The sequence below is a fragment of the Rhincodon typus genome, chromosome 18 (genome assembly GCF_021869965.1).
Source record: "Rhincodon typus isolate 14 chromosome 18, sRhiTyp1.1, whole genome shotgun sequence".
Lineage (NCBI taxonomy): Eukaryota > Metazoa > Chordata > Chondrichthyes > Orectolobiformes > Rhincodontidae > Rhincodon > Rhincodon typus.
The window spans coordinates 44324642-44347206 of NC_063349.1; the positions used below are offsets into that span (position 1 = coordinate 44324642).

The 22565-nt window shown below is 43.8% G+C and overlaps 1 protein-coding gene across 4 annotated transcripts in view; it reads left to right on the forward strand.

Annotated features, from left to right (window-relative positions):
• tspan9a (tetraspanin 9a) overlaps positions 1-22565 on the forward strand; it is a 120066-nt gene that overhangs the window by 83160 nt on the left and 14341 nt on the right. For all 4 annotated transcript variants that reach the window (XM_048607597.1, XM_048607599.1, XM_048607596.1 and 1 more), the window contains 3 exons: positions 11267-11458; positions 15876-15950; positions 21916-22017. In XM_048607597.1, the coding sequence (XP_048463554.1) occupies positions 11267-11458; positions 15876-15950; positions 21916-22017 (369 nt within the window). The remainder of the gene's footprint in view (positions 1-11266; positions 11459-15875; positions 15951-21915; positions 22018-22565) is intronic.

Here is a 22565-nt window from a genome sequence, read left to right on the forward strand (position 1 = left end):
TTAAAAGCACCCTATCAATATAAGTTTTGGTTGTATACCGCTCAGTATCACATTTGGCCACACAGTCACTCGAGAGAAATTTTTGACTTTTGTTTCTGTAACTGAGATTTTGCATAGCGCCTGTAACACTGGCTACAGAAATACTCTCACTCAGGATGGATATAGTGCAGAAGGAGCCCTTTTGCATATGGTGTCTGTGCCACGTGATACAGCAATTCAAAAAATAATCCATTACCTCGAACTTTTCCCCCAAAACACTTCCATCGTGCCCACTTCAAATATTTGCATAATTAGCTTCAAGTGATATAGTAGTTTCTGCATCAACCACAAGCTGTGACAAAGCATTCTGTACACCAGCAACCCTTTGCATAAAGTGGTATAATTCTGTGGAGACCAATAACATTTAAAAAGGGTTCAAACTTCCAGTCAATAGCTAAATGACAAGTTTTCACCCATACTGAAAAATTTTACTGTGACAAGTAACCACTGACTATTGATTAAAGCTCTTTGTTGGCAGCTTACATTTTAAACAGCGTAATGGAATTTGCCTTTCTTATTCTTAACCCAACTGCAGAAATGTACTTCGCAGGTACACTGCCCTTTTACAGAAATATTCAATTTCCCTAAAATCAATCAGAAGTGATTTTTAACTCCCAAAGATTTATTCCTGTTCTTTGCTATTTTCAGCCTGGTAACCTGTAACCTTAGAACAGACTTTCCCCGAATGGTTTTCTTTTCCGCAGAGACTATTCCTCAAGCTAAGTGACTCATCTCAACTCCCCTTCAATGTTTTCTTTTCAACCTGAGCACAATTGTCCACCCACATTCCTGCACAGCGTCCCATAGAGACATTTTGGTTTCTAGCTGCTCCCTACCCATTTCTGGTTCTGGGCAGAATCCAAACGGTTTGTGATATTTGGTGACATTCTAGGAACACGTGTAACCTGATCGTTAGCAGAGTTTTCTTTCCATCTAGAAGGACAAGGGCAACAGATATATAGGAACACCACCACCTGCAAGTTCCCCTCCAAGCCACTCACCATCCTGACTTGGAAATATATCGCCGTTCCTTCGCTGTCGCTGGGTCAAGATCCTGGGATTCCCTCCCTAATGGCATTGTGAGTCTACCAACAGCACATAGACTGCAGTGGTTCAAGAAGGCAGCTCACCAACACCTTCTCAAGGGCAACTAGGGATGGACAATAAATGCTGGCCAGCCAGGGACGTCCATATCCCATGAGCAAATATTTAAAAAAAACAAGTTGAGCAGGATGGAAATGAATAGATTCCAAGCCTAAAAGGGTAATGGTATGAAGGTGAGTTGCATGGAACAATGCTGGCATCTCCTTAGCGTTCTGTTCAATTGGGGTATTAAAATAAAACCATTTTAAAGGAGTTATGTGAACTGGGAGAGTTGGGGGTTCACATACATGAACCGTTGAAGAAGACAGGACAAGTTGCAGAAGCTGCCCCCAAAATGTATCCAGAATGTGTTAACGTGGAATTTTACACAAATCTCCTGACCCTGGGAATCCCAGTACAGTCCCTATGTATTTGGTGTAGACGCATTCTCTTTGCATAAGAGAATCAGCAACCAGCTGTCCAAATACGATCAAAAGGGCTGTTCTTCAAGAGGAGGAAGGTCATCCATTGGGTTGACATCAGCATGGATAGTCTGCCAAGCTCTCCCATTCAACATTCAAACAGATTCCTTCCACTTGACCTGCATTTGCAATTCAAAGGTCATTCTCAGAGGTTGGGGTGGGGGAGTCACTGGCCTCTTTCAGAGGTTTTTTTTTCTTCAATGTGTCAAACAGCAAGAACAGAATTCAAAGGTGAACAATATGCAGAGATGGTCGATTGTGGGAATCTGGAAAGCTCACAGTTTGTGGCAAAGCCTTCCTAGATTGTTCATGCTCCCCCCAGGGTTCAGAGAACGACATGACCGTAATGCTGAACCTGACCCTAATCCTTCAGTCACTTGCTGTTGACACACTTGTGCTTTGGTTACCAAATCGTTTCATCAAAGAATGTATTTTGAAGTCGGTAGAAGTTGTAGCTTGCACGCCTTGTAGAGCGAGCAGCAGTAAGAATGGCCCTCGAGGTGATGGTGCTGATCAGCTTGTCACTGTGGAGATGCACATGGCCTGCACTTTTCATGGCACTCAGAATTAGGATTTAGTCACATGTGACACTGGAGGAATTAATTTCTCTCAGTCGTGGTGCACGAGTGTCGAACAGATGGCGTATTCTGCATGTCATAATCCCCTACAACAGACATCTTGCCAGCATCAGTGAGAGAGCTCAGTGAAGTGAAACAGGACATTGCACCTGGAGACAGTAACACCTTGCTCAGGCAAAGCTCTGCGTCTTTGTCTTAGCAATTTTAATCATAATAATGATATTATTTATCATTTCAAATGTGATTCCAGTTGTAACTTGCTAGGGTTCTGTTAAAGTAAAGGTAACGAATAAAAATAAAATGTGTCGTCCACCAGGCAGGCTGAATTTTCATATTTTGATAAACCTTTCAGTGGCCGTGATACTGGGCCCTTAAATCCTGACCAGCTGGGCACTGCTGATCCCTGGCCAGTGTGGAGACTTCCCGAGCTCCGACCAACTTCCATAAACAGAAGGTATACCAGCCTGTGGCTCCCCGCCTCCTGTGGAATTATTGGCTGAAGTCAGTCTCCGATCTCCTGCTGAATCTCTGAGGAAGCAGAGATTGCCCTTCAGAGGGATCTGCTTCAGCCTCACATCTCTGCCGTGCCGACTTTCTAAGTTAGTTTTGAAAGCAAAAGTTACCTAAATGGATGTGGATTCACAAAATTACACTCTCACCCTGTGCTCCCGCTTCTACTTTCTAATCTTCCCCATGTCCTTTTCTTCCCTCCATCTGTAATCTCCTCCAACCCTACAACTCTTCAGCATACCTGCTGCACCCTTCCAGCTCTGACCTTTGAGCATCCCGGGTTTTAATCGCTCCACCATTGATAGCCATGCGTTCAGTTGATCGAACCCTGAGCTGTCCAGTTCCCTCTCTCACTGCTCTCTGCCTCCCTTTCCTCCTCTGATGCATTCTGGAAAATCTACCACTTTTTGAGCACATTTTCGATTACGAGGTCAAGTGTGTCCTTCTGTGGCGCAGTGTCTTAATTTGATTTACCTGTGTGAAACACCTTGGGAGGTCATTCGTTAAATCAAGGGCTGTACAACAACGTCATTTGTTGGCAACGGGAATGTGAGATTGGCTAACATCACTGAACGTCCTGGGCTGGTGCCCTCCCAGTAAAGGTGCTTCTTTCAAAGCCTGTGCCTTTATGATTGGGATCTTGCTGTGTAGATACATACAACAGCTTACCATTACCACTTTCATTCTGCTGCCTCTCACACTGCTTGCTAACGTTAAGGTTTTTGATGAACTTTATCAAAGTTGCCCTGCTCCCTAAATGTTGGGATGATCCTGGGTTCAATCTTTTGTTTCTGGCAGCATCCAAGAGTCTACCTCGCTGCTGTTTTGTATCTTCTCATTTCTTTTTCATACCCTCTTAGTTGTAATGTACTGCCTGGAGTCACACTGTGCTCCCAGTTTCCTGCTTTCGCTGCCTTTTAAACTTTGTTCATCCCTTGTTCAGTTTGCAGACCTCTGTCGGTGATTTTGGTGAGGAAGGGAGGGTGACTGCACGTAAAACGTAATAACAACTTAGCATTTATAGAGCTCCTTTCATAAATACCAAATGTCATTCAGCACTTTGCAGCCAATGGAGTCTTTCTGAAGTGCAGCCGTTGTTGTAACATAAGAAATGTGATAGACATCTTGCACACAGTGCAATAATGGACCAGATTTGACAATGATTTGGTGCAAAGGGATGGATATTAGCCAGGACACTGGAGAGACCTCCTACGTGATTCTCTAACATACAGGCACAGGATCTTGCACATGCACTGCATGGGAGCCTCAGTTTAATTCAAAAGGTACACATCTGCAGCAGGGCAGTACTCCCTGAGCTGTGAACCTGGGGGTGTTCGTCTGAGTTTCTGGCTCAAGCCTAAGTGTGACTTGAGCTTGGAACTTTGCGACTCTGAGGTGAGAGTGTGCTGGCAAGCAAGTGAAAAGAGCAGGGGTTTTATGCTTTGTCAAACAAGCCTCGGTAATGCGCTTCTGTGGAGCTAAACTATCCTTAGAAAATGAAACTTGTTGGACACTGAATAACAGTCGTGCTCCTGCTGGGCATTCAGATGTCAACATATTTGTCTTTTCTGCCTGCCAGCTCCCCTGTAAGTCACTCACCATCCTGACTTGGAAATATATCGCCGTTCCTTTAGTGTCACTGGGTCACTATCCTGGGACTCCCTCCCTAAGGACATTGTTGGTCCACTGACATCCCAAAGACTGTAGCAGTTCAAGAAGGCAACTCACTACCACCTTCTCAGGGGAAATTAGGGACATACACTAAATACCAGCAACGCTCACATCCTATGAAGGAATATAGATTAATAAAAAGGAGTTGGAGTGACCGTGGTGACTGATGGGTTGTTACAAGTTTATGTTGTATGTTTGATGTCATTCTGCTGTCAGTTTGACATCAATCTTTACAGACAGCGGTCACATGGCAGCTCAGAACTTGAGCGTTCGCAATAAAACACCATGCTGTAACACCATAAGACATAGGACCGAAGTAGGCCAGTCTGCTCTGCTCTTCAGTCTAACATTAGACATTCTGTTCTGAGCAAGTTTGATGTCTGTGTGTCTGTCCTGATGAAAGCTTGGACATCATACATCTTTTTGTTGCAATTTATATGAACACCAACTAGATGGAATTGCACACTGGGCATACACGCAAGTAGAGACTCTCACAATCTCTATATGGAACAGGGCTCAGCTGTCTTATTCTGTGTTCCTGCATTTGTTTCTCCCTGACCGCTACACACACCCCATCATATGCACTTCTCTGTACAATCTTGCCTGCTTGGACAGGGCAGGATGTAAGTGTGCATTTGCACTTTCCTGTCAATTTTTCATTATTGTCAAGGAAGTCAGTTTGGTTTTCTGGGATTATCCGAGTGAAGGAGAGCACTTTGGGGGAAGAGAGGAGAGACGGGGATTGCGAGAGAGAGCTATCACACAGAGTTGTAATATCTTCACATTGGCTGCAAGTCACAGTGCAGCCACTCCACCCCCTCTGGTCCTCTTTACCAGAGGAGGTGGTAGTGTAATGTCATTGGACTAGTAATCCAGACAGACCCCTGGGCTAATGTTCTGGGTAAATGAGTTCAACTCCCATCGCGGCAGCTGGTGGAAGTTCAATCCAATTGATGGATCTGGAATTTAAAGCTATTCTTGGTAATGGTGACTGATAACCATTGCAATCTGATTCACTAATGTTCTTCAGGGAACCTGATCTAGCCTCCATGTGACTCCAGACCCATAGCAATGTGGTTGACTCTTAACTGCCCAATGGGCAATTAGGGATGGCAATGAATACTGGCCTAGCCAGCAACACCATTATCCTGTGAATGAATTTAAAAAGTTGAGATTCCAAAACTCTTGCTGAGTAAGCGGTAAAGATGAGAACTGCAGAGAGATTGCAGAATTTCAATGACTGTAGATCTGGGGCTTCTTACATTACGAAAATAATTAGCCTTCAAAAAATACATCACTTGTTAGAAACTAAAATGGTCTGAGTTCCGCACCAATTGAGGTCATTCTGCGATGTTGATTGAAGGGAAGCTGGAATATAAAAGCTGAATGGCCTTTCTTCATCATGTACTTATACACTTAATGATAAGGTCCAGGGGAGTGTTGCTGAGCAAAAAGATCTTGGAGTACAGGTTCATAATTCCTTGAAAGTGGAGTTGCAGGTAGACAAGACGGTGAGGAAGGTGTTTGGTATTTATTGGTCAATGCATTGAGTATAGGAGTTGGGAGGTCATGTTGAGGCTGTACAGGACATTGGCGTGGCCACTTTTGGAATACTGCATGCAATTCTTGTCTCCCTGCTATAAGAAAGATGTTGATACCCTTGAAAGGGTTGAGAGAAGATTTACAAGGATGTTGCCAGGGTTGGAGGGTTTGAGCTATAGGCAGAGGCTGAACAAGTTGGAGCTATTTTCCCTGGAGCATCAGAGGCTGAGGGGTGATCTTATAGAGGTTTATAAAATCATGAGAGCACAGATAGGGTAAATGGCCAAGGTCTTTTCCCCAGGATGGGGAGTTCAAAACTGGAGGGCATAGGTTTAAGGTGAGAGGGGAAAGATTTAAAAGGGACCCAAGGCGCAACCTTTTCACACAGAGGGTGGTGCGTGTATGGAATGAACTGTCAGGGGAAATGGTGGAGGCTGGTATGATTACAATGTTTAAAAGGCATCTGGATGGGTACATGAATGGGAAGGGTTTAGAGGGATATGGGCCAAATGCTGGCAATTGGGACTAGATTTATTTAGAATATCTGGTCAGCATAGACGAGTTAGACCGAAGGGTCTGTTTCCGTGCTGTACAGCTCTAAGACTGTATAGTGTATCACTGTGTGGAGCCACTCTTCCACTCTCAGGAATTTGTGTGTCATTGCAGGACTGCAGTTCAATTTTTTTTAGCTTCATAGGTGACTGGTGTTTGCAAAAGCCTCGACTATGGCCTTGTCTCCCAAGATTCTCATTGGATACTTTATTGCCATTAGAATTGGAATGAAACATTGAGTATTGTTCCTTTGATGCCCCTCATGTATGGCTGTTGAGTTCAGTGTCTGCAGATTGCCAATGAGGAGGAATTAACAGGCATTAGAAAGTCTTGTCCTTCGTACTCCCACCCAGAAACCCTCCAAAAAACTGCGTTCCTCCAACCCTCAGCCCTTACGGATCCATCACTCTACCATTGATGGCCCTGCCTAACTACCTAGCTCTGGAATTCTCTCCCTAGATGTCCTTGTCTCTCCAATCTCTCTCTCTCTCTCAACACATTCCTCAGAAACCTATTTCCTTCCTGTGTAATATCTCTGTATCTGGGTATGTGTCTAAATGTGCCAGATAATGCTTATGTGACAGACCCTAGATTGTGTCACTAGAGTAATGACACAATGTGGATGCAAGTAGATGTTTTTATAATTGGAGAGCAGTCATTGATAATGTTAGGCCTGAGACATTGACGCTAGTCTGTGAGATCAAGGGAGATACCACGTTTGCTTCTGACACCAACCAATCTATTCAGCTGTTGAGAGAATGTGTTTACGTACAGAACAATCCAGTGGGTATAAAGACTATGAGACCAAAAGATATACGAGCAGAATTAGGCTGTTCGAGTTTCGAGTCTGCTTCAATCATGCTGATGTGTTTCTCAACCCTAATCTCCTGCCTTTTCTCCATAACCTTCGATCCCCTTACTAAGCAAGAACTTGAGTATCTCTGTCTTAAATACACTCAATGACGCAGCCTCCATAGCCTTATGCGGTAATGAGTTCCGCAGATTCACCACCCGCTCGCTGAAGAAATTCCTCCTCATCTCAGTTCTAAAGGGTTGTCACATCACTCTGAGGGTGTGCCCTCAGGTCCTAGTCTCTCTCACTAGTGGAAACATCTTCTCCACATCCGCTCTATCCAGACCCCTCAGTATTCTGTAAATTTCAATCAGATCCTTCCTCATCCTTCTAAACTCCATCGTGTAGAGACCCAGAGTTCTCAACCATTCCTCATTTGACAAGCCCTTCATCCCATGGATCATTCTTATGAACCTCCTCTGGACGCTCTGCAATGGCAACACATCCTTCCTTAGACATGGGGCCTAAAACTGCTCACAATCTTCCAGATGTGGTCTGACAAGAGCCTTATACAGCCTCAGCAGTACATCCCTGCTCTTGTATTCTAGTCCTCTTGAAATGAATGCTAACTTTGCATTTGTCTTCCTAACAGCCACCTGAGCCAGCACGTTAACCTTAAGAGGATCTTGAACTAGGACTCCTAAGTCCTTTTGCACTTCAGATTTTCGAAGCCTTTCCTCATTTAGAAAATAGTATATGCCTTTATTCTTCCTAACAGAGTTCATAATCTCACACTTCCCCACACTGTATTCCATCTGCCACTTCTTTGCCAACTCTCCCAGCCTGTCCAAGTCCTTCTGCAGCCTCCCCATTACTTGTCTCTCCATCCATCTTTGTGTCATCTGCTCAGTTCCTTCATCCAGATTGTAAATGCATAACATGAATAGTTGTGGTCCCAATACTGGCCCTAGTGAAACTCCACTAGTCAACCAGCTGCCATTCCCACTCTGCCTTCTGCCAGCCTGCCAATCCTCTATCCATGCCAGTTCCTCGCCCCTAATACATGGGCCCTTAACTTATTTAACACCCTCCTGTGTGGCACCTTATCAAAGGCCTTCTGGAAATCCAATAGATCACTCCTTTGTCTAATTTTCTTGTTACCTCCTTAAAGAATTCTAACAGATTTGTCAGACATGACCTCCCCTTGACAAAGCTGTGCTGACTCAGCCCTATTTTACCATGCACTTCCAAGTACTCCGCAATCTCATCCTTAATAACGGACTCTAAAATCTTACCAGTGACTGAGGTCAGGCTAATCAGCCTATAATTTACTGCCTTCTGCCTCCCATCCTTCTTAAACAGGGGAGTTAATTAGCCATTTTCCAGTCCTCAGGGAGCCTCCCTGACGCCAGTGATTCCTGAAAGATCACCACCAATGCCTCTACAATTTCCTCAGCCATCTCTTTCGGATCTCTGGGGTGTAGTCCATTGTAGTCTGGGTGATTTATCCACCTTCAGACCTTTCTGCCTCCCTAGCATCATCTTAATGATCGCTACTCTCACCTCTGCCCCTGACTCTAATGAAGTTCTGGTATGCTGCTGGTGTCTTTCACCACGAAGTCTGACACAAAGTATCTATTCAGTTCCTCCACCTTTTGTGCCCCATTACTACTTCTCCAGCCTAGTTTTCCAGTGGTCCAATGTCTACTCTCAACCTTTTTATATATGTAAGGGGTAAGGGGTAAGGGATACTGTGGAGACACTGGGGACTTTCTCCTTGGAGAAGAGAAGGTTTGATGGAGGTGATAAAAATTGAGAGGGCTCTGCACAGAGTAGACTGAGAGAGATGGTTCCCACTGTTGGAAGAATCAGAAGGCACAGATTTACATTAATTGGCAAAAGAACTAAAGCTGATATAAGGAAAATCTTTTTAACACAGCATGTGGTTAGAATCTGAAAGCATCTGCCTGAGAGTATGGTGGAGGCAGGCAGATCTAATTCAGGCTGTCAGGAGAGAATTAGAACAGCACCAGAGGGCAGTGGGAGAAGGTAGGAGAGTTGAGAGCTACTATGAACACAACCGTCCAAATATCCTTCCGTCCCAGTAACCATTCCGTGGATCAGTAAAACGAGGGGTCAGCAACCAGTTTGCTTCCAGGAGACAGATTGATGCAGAAGTAGGAATGGGAGTGGGTTTGGAGCATTTGGCCCATAGAGTCTGCTCTGTCATTCAGTACGATCATAGCTGATCTTGGTCTTTGGTGACACTTTCCTGCTGACACCCTTTATCATATAATTCCCGAGAGACAAAAGACTTGCATATTCCAGCCCTTAAATATGCTCAATGATGGAGAATCCGTAATTCTCTGGGGCAAAGAATCTTTTGAGTGAATTGATTTTTCCTCGTCTTAGTTGTAATTGTTCGGACCCTTCATTCCTGCTGAGAATTAAAAATTATTTTATTGAGCATGGCAGCTTCTTACTGAACTCTCTTTGCTGGATTTATGGTGACTTACCACGTTTCCAATGGACAAAAACCCACATCCTGTGACTGAATAAAACAAAATTGTATGTGCTGTAAATGTCACATAACTAAAATGCATTAAATGTTTTAAAAAATGCTTAAAACTTTAGGCCATGTTAATTTAAAGTTCACAAAGTGAATATTCACTCTCCTGTTTAAGCCTTTTGTTGATAAACTGTAGCCAATCAAACCAAATTAAAAGACCTTTAAAAGAGCTCTGTAATTTAAAATGAATTATAATTTTGTTTTGGACAGAGATAAACACAACCCAGGCTTCCTGGTGCCGAGTGGTCACAAAATCCCCGAAGTGTGTTAATGAGCACTGCAGGCTCCTTCTTCACACACAGCTGGGATTTATCCTGTTTATAGATTCACTGCTTATGTTGGTTAATCAGAACAGGAGAAGCCCATTCAGGCCTTCAAGCCTGATAGCTTTCAATTAAATCGGGGTTAATCTGTATCCTAATCCCATTTGTCCTTAGCATCCTTCGTCTCATAGAAATCTGACAGTCTCAGTCCTGAACATTTTAATTAGCCAGCCTTTAGCGAGGGGAGAGGTTTCACATATGGATTTCCATACAGGGCAGTGCCTAATCTGACGTAATTTAACTTTTATTATGTTTTGATGCAAGAGCCAGAAGTTAAAATGATTTCATTTTTGAAGAAGTTAATAAAAGCACACGAGCAAATTGCAACGGTGCAATTCGATTCTGCATGAAATGATTGCAATTTATATATTCCGTTCCAAACTGAGGGCAAAAGTAAAACCCCACTTGGTGATGTTTGTCACAGTGTTCATTCACCCAGGTCTGACTGAAATAGTTCACAAGTTTTCATTTGAAGGAGATTGATGGAATGTGATTGAGAAATTCTGCTTTAACCTTTTGGTGTCATCCCTCTACCCCACTTTGTGCTGGTTACCTGCTGTTCATTCACTTGATCACCAGCGTCAGGAGAGGCTGGCTTTGAGTTGAAGTATTCAGTGACACTTGCATCCCCTTTCATTCATTATCAGTGATCCCCAATTTACAAAGGCCCGACTTACAAATGCTTGTACTTGTGAATGCAGAAGGGTGTGGGTTTGCGTCCCACTCGGGGCTTGAGCACAAAAATCTGAGTTGTCTCTTGCGGCGCAGGGCTGGAGGGTGTGCTGCACTGTCGGTCTTAAACTGAGGCTCCACCTCTCCTCTCGGGTGACAGTAAAAGTTCTGAAGACCAGCGAGAGAGGTGCCTTTCCTGGCTGCCATTTATCCCTCGATTTAAAACAGATATCCTTGTCATTCAGAATTGCTGTTTGTGGGAGCTTGCAGTGCACAATTGGCTGCTGAGCTTTCTACCTGGTGACAGCGAACATTGACTCTGACTTGCTGAGAGGGTGGGTGGGAGAATGCTGTTGCCCTTGAAAGGCACTATGTGAGTGGAGGCTCTTGTTCTGTGGTGTGTTCACTCTGCGGTTCCTGCACGTGGTTAATTGCTGATTTGTCTCTTCCAGCTCTGTGGCTGTGGACTCCTGGGAGTGGGAATATGGCTGTCAGCAACACAAGGCAGCTTCGCCACCTTAGCACCCAGTCTGCCTTCGCTCTCAGCTGCCAACCTGCTCATTGCCATTGGGACCATTGTGATGGTGGTCGGATTTCTGGGTTGTCTCGGTGCCATCAAGGAAAGCAAGTGCCTCCTTTTAAGTGTGAGTGACTGTTAATTCTCAGCGGGCGTGACTGAGGCCATGTTTCAACCGGTTGGTAAGATATGCATTACATAAGAGAACTGTGGCCGACTGACTGACCGCTGGCTGTGAGGACAGCATTATCCTGTCTGGCTGCTTGACGTCTCACACTGTAACACACCAGACCTTTCAGGGGCAATGGACTCACCAACACAAGTAAAACAATCTCTTCCTTTGGTGAACAAAATTTATCTGCAAAAACCTGAAGTCAGGCTTGGCTTCAATTAAAGATGGAATGAGCAGCTTTTGTGCGTATGTGCGTGTGTGTGTGTTCAAACAAAGATGCAGTTTCCCTGTAAGACTGCAAGAACAAAAATTAAGCAGGGGTAGACCATTGAAGCATGATTCAACATTCAATATGATCATAGCTGCTCTTGGACTTCAACTGATAGCCTGAGAGACCAAAGATCTCTATTGAAATGTATTCAGTAATGTCAAAAATCTGTCCTTAAATTTATTCAATAGTGAAGAGTCAATAAAACTCTGCAGCACAGAAGTCTGAAGACTCTCAATCATTTGAAGGAAGAATTTTCTCCTAATTCCAGTTCTAAATCATCAATCACCTTTCCTAAAACTGTCTCTCCCTATTTTGGATTCCCCATCCATGGAGAATAGATTTCTCAATGGCCTCTTTATTAAGCCCCTTCAGAATCTTCCCTGTTGCAATGAGATCATCTCTCGTTCATTCAAACTCCAAAGAATATCAATGCAATTTACTCAGCCTTCAATTATACAACAGCCCCTCACTCTAGGGAGCTAATGTAATGACCCTCTGCTGTTATCAATTCCAGTGCAAGTATATTCTTCCTTAAGTATGGAGATCAAAACTGCTCACTCTACATTGAGTGCAGGTATATAGTTCCTTGAAAGTGGATTCCCAGGTAGACAGGGTGGTGCAGAAGGCATTTGGCATCCATGCTTTCATTGGTCAGAGCATTGAGTACAGCAGTTGGAATGTCATGTTACATCTGTACAAGACATTGGTAAGGCCATGTTTGGGGTACTGCGTACAATTCTGGTCACACTACTATAGGAAGATGTTATTAAACTGTAAACAGTGCAAAAAAGATTTACAAGCATGTTACTGAGACTGGAGCATTTGAATTAGGCTAGGACTTTTCTCCGTGGAGAGTAGGAGGCTGAGGGGTGACCTTATGGAGGCCCTTAAAATCATAAGGGGCATAGATAAATTGAATAGCCAAGATCTTTTCCCCAGGGTAGGGGGTCCAAAAGTAAAGGGCATGGGTTTAAGGTGAGAGAGAAAAGATTTAAAAGTGACCCGAGGGCAACTTTTTCACACACAGGATGATGCGTGTATGGAATGAGCTGCCAGAGGAAGTGTAAAGGCAAGTACAATTACAACATTTAAAAGACAGGTATGTGAATAGAAATGTGAATAGAAAGGTTTAGAGGGATATGGGGTAAACGTAGGCAAATTAGACGATCTCAGTTTAGGAAACCTGGTCAGCACGGATGAGTTGTGCCAAAGGGTCTGTTTCTGTGCTGATGCCAGATCTGGTCTCACCAAAGCCCTGTACACTTGTAGCTGTACTTGTTTTATTCTTGTACAACAGTCCCTTTGCAGTGAAGGTCAACATGCCATTTGACTTCAGAACTGCTCATTGATTTTGTATTCCTTGCACAAGTACAGCCAAACCTCTCTGAAAGTCAACATTAGTCAGTATAATCCCTACTAAAATAACATTCTTCTTTTTCTCATCTTGCCACCAAAATGAATAACCTCACACTTCCCCCACATTATATTCTATCTGGCAATTTGTTGGCCCCTCATTAATCTGTCTGCACCCCTTTGCACCCTCTGCGTTCCCCTCACAATTTACATATCCATCTTGTTTTAATTCTAGATACATTACTCTGTCTCTTCGTCTAAGTCAATGACATAGATTGTAAATAGCTGAGGCCAAGAGTCAAATTAAATTTTTCTTTCGAGAACACCTCTTAAGATCTTCCTGGTGACTGCCTTTTGATTTTTGGAAGCTTCTTTTTGGTTTTCAGCAGCTGCTTTGTCATTGTTAGAGTCAAAAAGCTGTACATCACAGAAACAGACCCTTCAGTCCATCTCTGAGCAGATGTTCTAAAATAATCTAGTCCCATTTGCCAGCATTTGATCCATATCCCTCTAAACCCTTCCTATTCATATACCCATCCAGATGCCTTTTAAATATCGTAATTGTACCAGCCTCCACCACTTCCTCTGGCAGCTCATTTCCATACACGCGCCACCCTCTGTGTGAAAATGTTGCCCCTTGGGTCCCTTTTAAATCTTTCCCCTCTCACCTTAAACCTATACTCACTAGTTTTGGACTCCCCTACCCTGGGGAAAAATCCTTGGCTATTCACCCTATCCATGTCCCCTCATGATTTTATAAACCTAGGTAGGGTCACCCCTCAGCCTCCGGTACTCCAGGGAAAACAGCCCATGCGATGATAAAATGGTGTTGCCCTGTAACTTTGTGTATTTGTGCTGAATTTTTGGGGGTTCCTCCTTTTAGATGGATAAGATGTTACAAATACCAATCAATACTTGGTCTGTAGTTATGCGTCCCAGGCGTAGCCCCATACCCACTACCCCAGGCTGACACATGGGTATCACAGTATGCAATTTCCTTGTTCATTCTCAGCCAGTTTCCAAAGAGAAGGCGTCTTAACCAGTGTTCAGTGATTGCTTCTGCGGTAATTAAATCTTCTCTGCTAAATTGGAAAGAGTCCACATCCCACTAGCCTCTCACATAATTGCAGATTATATAATTATCTCAGAGAGTCTCTGCTCCTTCTGTGTATAACCTCAAGTGAGGACCTCAAAACTGGACACAATAGCAGGAGGCCACAGCCTAGTGGTATTATCGCTGGACTGTTAATCCAGAGATCCAGGTAATGCTTTGGAGACCCTGGTTCAAATCCTGCCATGGGAGATGGTAGCATTTGAATTCAATAAAATATCTGGAATTAAGAGTCTAATGATGGCCATGAATCCATTGTTGATTGTTGGGGAAACACTCATCTGGTTTAGGGAAGGAAGCTGCTATCCTTACATGTGACTCCAGACCCGTTGTATTATGGTTGACTCTTAACTGCCCCTTGGGCAAGGAGGGATGGGCAATAAATGCTGGTCCTGCCAGTGAATGAATAAAAAAATCTAGTCACTAATGTCCTTTAGGGAAGAAATCTGCCGTCCTTACCTGGTCTGGCCCTACATGTGACTCCAGACCCACAGCCAATGTGGTTGACTCTTAACTGCCCTCTGGGCAATAAATGCTGCCTCACCAGCGAAGCCCTCATCCCGTTAATGAATAAAAGAAAAATGTTATTTACGTTATCTCTGAGTTTGTGTGCTCAATATCCCCATGTAAATAATTACTGCCTATTTGCTATTTTTCTTTATTGAAAACCCATGCATTGCCCTTCAAGCTGCTGGCAATGCTTCCCATAACTGAATCATGATCCCAATATGTTAACACACCCCTCACTCTAACCTGACACTCTTGGGGCACTATGCACAGTAAAACTATCCATTTCTGAGAGTGACAAATGGCCTTCTCTCCTTCTTCAATGTTCTCCCCTTTGTGCTGTGGGCACACATTTGTTGCTCCTCACTGCTTGCCCCTGGAGAAGGTGGTGCTGACCTGCTGTGGTCCTTGTGCTGTAGGTAGACCCATGGCGATATTAGGGAGACCGTTCAAGGATTTTGACCCAGCAGCACTGAAGGAATGGTGATAGATTTTCCAAATAGGGATGGTGAGTGGCTTGGAGGGGATCTTGGAGATGATGGTCGTTGGCATTTTGCAGTTCTTCTCTTGCCTAGGGAGACATTAGCGGTGTGAGTTTCTGTTGTCCATCTGCCCAGATACCACTGAAAGGAACATAACTACATCATCAGTTTCATTTGTGGGATTTTCCTGCAAACAGACCTTGACCACTGAATGACGAACTGCACCTCCTACAGATGTCATTGGTGTGAGGTACTCTCAAATAGGATGCTACATGAATGGAACTGCTGTTGTTAACCTGAAACAAAAACAGAAGTTGCTGGAAAGGCTCAGCAGGTCTGGCAGCATCCGTGAAATCAGAGTTAATGTTTCGGGTCCAGTGACCCTTCCCAGGAGGACATTAGGAAGGGTCACCAGATCTGAAACGTTAACTCTGATTTTTCTTCACAGATGCTGCCAGACCTGCTCAGCTTTCCCAGAAACTTCTGTTTTTGTTTCTGATTTGCAGCATCCGCAGTTATTTTGGTTTTTATGCTGTTGTTAACCTGTCTGAATATCAGGAATGTGATTTGTGTTTCCTGCCATGTTTGACTTATGGAATTCGAAACTCCCGCCTGCTTTAATAATGCACCCTCTCCTTTCTGTTGCAGTTTTTCATTGTCCTGCTGATCATTTTCTTTATGGAGCTAATCCTTGTCATCCTGTTCTTCGTGTATAGAACAGAGGTAAGTGTTTGGCCTCACTTTCATTTTGCAACGAAACATTGGAAACTTTAATCAGCAAGTCAGAATGTCAACTCACATTAGGGAACAATTCAGAGGAGCTGCTCCAGAAAATTTCATAAGTTCTTGGCCAGAGATGATAAACTCTCGAATAACTGGGTGAAAACGTTGATTATTTTACTGCCTTACCAGCTCTGCTAAAGCAGGCTCCAGGGAGGAGAAAGTACAGATACCGCACAATATCCAGTTGGAGAGTGGTTCAGTGGTTAGCACTGCTGCCTCACAGAGCCAGGGACCTGGGTTCGATTCCACCCTCGGGCGACTGTCTGTGTGTGGAGTTTGCACATTCTCCCTGTGTCTATATGGGTTTCCTCCAGGTGCTCCAATTTCCTCCCACAGTCCAAAGATGTGCAGGTTAGGTGGATTGGCCATGGGAAATTTCCCATAGTGTCCTGGGATGTGCAGGCTACGTGGGTCAGCATGGGAGATGCAGGGTTACAGGGGTGGGTCTCAGTGGGATGTTCTTCGGATGGGTAGTGTAGACTTGATGGGCTGAATGGCTTGCTTCTACACAGTAGGGATTCTATTAGTTTAGGATCCAAGGCAATGTAGTTGAATCTTGGGTTATGTAATATTGAGTGCCAGAGACACTTATTCCATGAACAAATATAAATAAAATGTTACTCCAGCATCAGTAGAGAGAAGCATAGAGCAGAGAGAACCTTACAAAGAGTTAGACACAGCACTTGAGTGCACAGTAACCTGTAAATATGCAAAAAGATAGTGTTACAGTACTGAAGAATATAAATAATTAAACATTGCTAAGAGGGGACAAAAAGTCAAAGCTTTTCGTTGTGTGCTCATCAAAACTAGGAGGCAAATAATAGATTTAAGAAAGGGACGTCATTTTACACAGCGTGAGAAGAGGGTGCTGATTGGTTGGACAAACCGTGGAGATGCCACAGAACAGTTAACTGTCAATCTTAATTCTTAGACTAGACAGGTAGATTCTGATTGGCCAGAGTGTTGTCATGGTAATACAACAGATTCTTGATCAGTAGGGACATCAAGGATTATGGGCAGAGGGCAGGAAAGTGGCTGTGAGGATTGTCAGAATGGGCTTGAGGGGCTGAACGGCCTACACTTGTTCCTATTTTGTGTAGCTTTATTAGCTGTTTCTGTGACTCCTTTTCAATGTAAAGGTTCCTGTATCTGTTTTCTTGACCCTGTATCTATTCCTTTTCTTTACATAAAACAGAGCCCTATGCATTAATATAGGTAGCTCCATACACAAGCAAATGCATCACACTGGGAATCGGACTAATGATCTTAGATTCAATTTCAGTCTAATTCTGAGCACAGTCCAGATTATCTCACAAATGATTTCCAGTAGCAGAATCACATCTAATGGTGGATGTATTTTCCTGACTCCATGACCCCTTATCCTGCATATTAATGTTTTGTGTGGCACCTAATTAAATACATTTTGAAAATCCATGTATATTTACTGGTTACCCTTTATGCACCTGACTAATTGTACCCTCAGAAAAATGTAATGAATTTTCTGAACTCTATTTCCCTTTTGTAATCCTCGTTGACTCTGCCGGATCATGATGTGATTTTCGAAGTGCACTGTTAGGACTTCCTTGCCATTGGATTTCCCAACAACTAACCTCAGGCTAATGAGCTTGAAGTTCCCTGTTTGCGCTCTCTCTCTCCGTCTCCCGTTTTGATTAACGTTGTTTCACTGGTTAACTTCCAGTTTGCTGGGACTATTTGAGAACACCAGGCAGCCCCTGAGAGTGACTGGGATCCAGGTCTTAGTCAGGAACTGGACAGTGACACCCTCTTCGAAGTTCAAGTGGTTTGAATTTCCTATATCCGTGCTGCTCAAATCCATTCCCATCTATTCCTGGATAATGAGCCTTCAGCAGATTCCCACTCCGTCATCCACACTTAATACCAAGGACTCAGAGGAATGGTTATTTTAAAGAGGTCACTTGAGTGAAAGCTTATTTAGAGGGGACACCGTGTCACTGCTAATCAATAATTGATCATGAAGGAAACCTGACCTGCAGCTTGCTGCTGTCTAAAGACTCTCGGGACAGAGGTAGTTGTTAGCAGCTCAGCTGCTGGGGAATGGACAGTTCAATTACCATTTGATGCTGGCCCCACACTTGTTTCTTCAGGCAGAGCAGCAAGAATCAATAGCTTTGTGTTCATCTCATTACAACTTGCCCTCATTATAACACTCTCCCTTCTCATTGCACCACCCTCCCCTCATTTATACCATCCCTCTCCTCCCTCTTTACACACCTTCCCTTCAGTACAGAGTCCTCCTCTCATCATAACTCTGGCTCCTTCACAGCTCCCTCCTCCCATTCCAGCATGCTTCCTGTCTTGTAGAGTCCTCCCCCTGCACCTTTACAGTAACTTCCTACATTGCAGCATCTTCTACTCATTACTGCAGCCTCCCCTGGTCACAGTGCTCTCTCCCCACTACAGCATCTATCCTTAATTACAGTACCTTCCCTTTATGATGGCACCCATCCCTCTGGCAGTGTCCCTTTCTTCACTGGAATGTTTGATCACTCGTCCATCTCTGCAGTCTCCCTTCAATCTTCCTGTCCTTCTTTTGTCCAACAAAATAATCGTTCTGGGTGCTATGAATCACCTAAATAGTACAATCTATTGGATAATATATCTATGTATCACAAAAGTACCTTATCCTTGGCAGCACGGTGGCTCAGTGGTTAGCACTGCTGCCTCATAGCGTTAGGGACCCTCATTCAATTCCTCCCTCCGGCAAATGTCTGTGTGGAGTTTACACATTATCCCCGTGTCTGCGTGGGTTTCCTCCGGGTGCTCCGGTTTGCCCCCTCAATCCAAAGATGTGCAGGTTAGGTGGATTGGCCATGCTAAATTGCCCCACAGTGTTCAGGGATGTGCAAGCTAGGTGGGTTAGACATGGGAATTGCAGGGTTACAGGAGTAGGTTAAGGGGCTGGGTCTGGGTGGGATGCACTTTGGAGGGTCGGTGTGGACTCAATGGGCCGAATGGCCTGCTTCCACACTGTGTTGATTCTATGATTGTGCTGAGCCGAGAGATCTGGATTCAACTCTCACCTGCTCCAGAGGTGTGTAGTAACGTTTCTGAACAGGTTGATTAAAAATGCCATGTGGAGCCATCAGAAATTGTGTTGACAATGAAAGCCAACATTAACTAGACTAGTGGTAGGATTTCATGAGGAAGGCAGTTTTAAAAATAGTACCTTCTCCCTTCTGAGTGTAGGGCTTCTTTAAAGAGGGGTAAAGAATGGACAATGTTCTAGATTCTAACACACCCTGAGTGCGGAGGAGCACTAGTGTAACACCAGCGTGGCCTAACATAACAAAAAAAAATGCAACCAATTCATATTTTATTTCAGATTCTGTATTTAAGGAGAATTACATTCAGTTATTTATTCATGGACAGCCCCTAATTGACCTTGCTTTGAGTGGCCTGACATGAAGGGAGGTTGAGCTGTGGGACTGGGCAAGGATGGTAGATTTTCTTCCCTGAATGAGATGGGTTTTTGCTACAATGGATGATAGGTGACCATAGCAACTGATACTCCCTTTTATTTATCAATTTGAATTTGAATCCCACCAACAACCACGGTGGGATTTGAACCTTGTGTCGCTAGGATATCAGTCTGGACCTCTGGATTACTAGCCCGGTGACATCATCATTTCCTCACTTAAGCAAACATTGACAAACTAATCTGACTTCTTTGCAGGACAAACTTAAACAGTGAGTAGTGTATGGAGAATTGACTCTGAACCAAAATGGTTTTTAGTGGTGTATACTGGGATAAAAGCCTTTTTGTTATATCAACGTGTGCAAGCACTCAGTGAATATTGTCACATTCAGGGTACAGAGCGTAGTAAGGAATTGTCATATGCTGATTTGCTACATTTGATTGGGCCCCAGTGCCAAATTACATTCAGTTTTCCGAAGGGGGCCTGGTTGCAAGGTTTTCCAGATTTCTTTGAAAACAGTTCAGGGTTGCTGAAGAGTAGTTCCTGGGTCTCAGTCAGCTGGAGTTGAAGACCGATTCAAGCAGAAAAGAACTGTTAAGCTATAATGTGGGGGAAAAAAGCGAATGAACTACATTTGAGTCGGTATAGTTTGGGACTCGATGAGAAGTCAAACCCCCAGTTGAATGGTTCTGTAATGTTAGACCCTGAACAGAGGGTCCAGGAGTTACTAGACAGTTAAATGATGGAGTCTGAGCTCCAGAAATGTTCTAGGAGCTGTGGAGGCTCGGGCAAAGCCATGTGCCACTGATTGTTCAGTGCATTTGTGAGCATGAATGAAGAAAACCCATAGGCAGTACTTGTGTAACTTCACTAGAATTCAGGAAAAATCTGACGGGTACTGACTTGGTGGAGCTCACCTTTTGTAAAGAGTGCACCCTGCAGTGCTGTTTCCAACCATGCAGGCGAACATTGTCCTGAAGAAGTCAGCACAGAAGTCATGTTGCGGCTGTACAGGACATTGATTAGGCCACTTTTAGAATAGTGTGTTCAGTTCTGGTCTCCCTGCTATAGGAAAGATATTCAACTTGAAAGGATTCAGAAAAAGATTTACAAGGATGTTGCCCGTGTTGGAGGGTCTGAGCTATAGGGAGAGGCTGAATAGATGGGACTATTTTCCCTGGACAGTCGGAGGCTAAGGGGTGATCTTTTGGAGGTTTATAAAATCATGAGGGGCATGGATAGGGTGAATAGCCAAGTTCTTTTTTCCAGGGTAGGGGAGTCCAAAACTAGAGGGCATAGGTTTAAGGTGAGAGGGGCAAGATTTAGAAGGGACCCAAGGGACAACTTTTTCACACAGAGGGTGGTGCGTGTATGGAATGAGCTGCCAGAGGAAGTGGTAAAGGCTGGTACAGTTACAACATTTAAAGGGCATCTGGATGGATGTATGAATAAGAAGGATTTAGAGGGATATGGGCCAAATGCTGGCAAATGGGACTAGAATAATTTAGGATTTCTGGTCAGCATGGATGAGTAGGACCGAAGGGTCTGTTTCCGCACTGTGCATCTCTATGACCCTAAGTGTTTGACCATTAATTGTCTGTTATTCACATTGACCTCATATTAAGTTTGGGATGTTAGAATACAAGTCAGTGTTTCTTTGCACAGGCTGTTGGCCACATCACCAACCTGGTTAAATAGTAATGATCAGTAGCAGCGTGGGATTATAAAGGAATCAGTGCAGTGCTCTAATGTCAGTCATTTCAATACAAATGGCCACAAGAGGGTGCTGCTTTACTCCTCCCTTAATGAATATGTGACACAATGAGGAAAATTCCTTGCACATATATGTTTCTCTTGTTTTCCATTTATTTACAAATCTAACTTAACCACCCGTTTCCCAAGGTCACCTTCAGAACTCGGGGAAAGATCTATCTTGGCCTGAGACTGAGGAGAAGTCTATAAAAAGGACAGAATTTATGTCAGTGTCAGGATAAACCATATGCCAGAATAAACAATAAATGAGTTTCTTATCACACATACAGATATGTAAATGATCACAAGAGGGTGCTGTGACAGTAATGAGAGGCTGGGCATTGATGGGCTGGGAGTTGCTGTGGGGGTGCAGTACAGGTGAATACTGGTACAGATCCACCCTGTGTTGTGAATGGGTTCCATTCCTGAGTCCTTTCACAAGTCAATTTGTACACAAGTTGGAACACAGTGCAGGACAATATAAAACAGCCATTCATAAATACAAGGAAACATTCACTCGTTGAATCTTTACAATTAATATTAATACGCTGCTGTCTGGGATCACACTCATCAGTATAAGTGTTCGTAAGTCAGATGATTAATCAACTGGGGACCCCATGCATGTTTGTTCTACAAATGTGAATTGTGCCTTGTTTCTGTCTGTCTCTAAAATACAGTCTCTTGTTTCCTCACAGGTAGCTGAGTATGCACGTGGGGATCTGAAGTTGGGCCTCACACTATATGGATCAGAGGGGAATATCGGACTAACTAACGCATGGAATATCATTCAGACAGAGGTGTGTTTCACTCTGCAGAGAAACACATGATCTGACTCACAGATCTATAGTTTTTTCCCTCCTGCCAACCCTCCCCCCATGTCTGACCTTCCCCTCATGAGCTGGGACATAGTCCTATGTCTGAGACATAGTCCCCAAGATGATAATGGATTTTCATGTAAAACTGGGGTGTTTGATCCATTTTAAACAATTTATAATCAACACCTAATACATTACTTACTAATTGAAGTAAATGTGAAATTTACATCTTAAGAAACCAGTCAGAATATTTTTTTCAGTCAGAATATCATCTTCCTATAGTCTCTCATCTTCTCCTCTTACTGTTCAACTTTATAAAATCTGCTCAAATCCATACAGTCGCCCCCCCCTCTCTTAAACACACTACAGCGTACAACTCTCCCACTTTTCACACATGTATGTTATAGCATATTCAGCTCTCTGCCCTCGGCGCGCTCTCTCTCTCTGCCCTCGGCGCGCTCTCTCTCTTTGCCCTCGGCGCGCTCTCTCTCTCTCTCTTTGCCCTCTGCGCGCTCTCTCTCTCTCTCTCT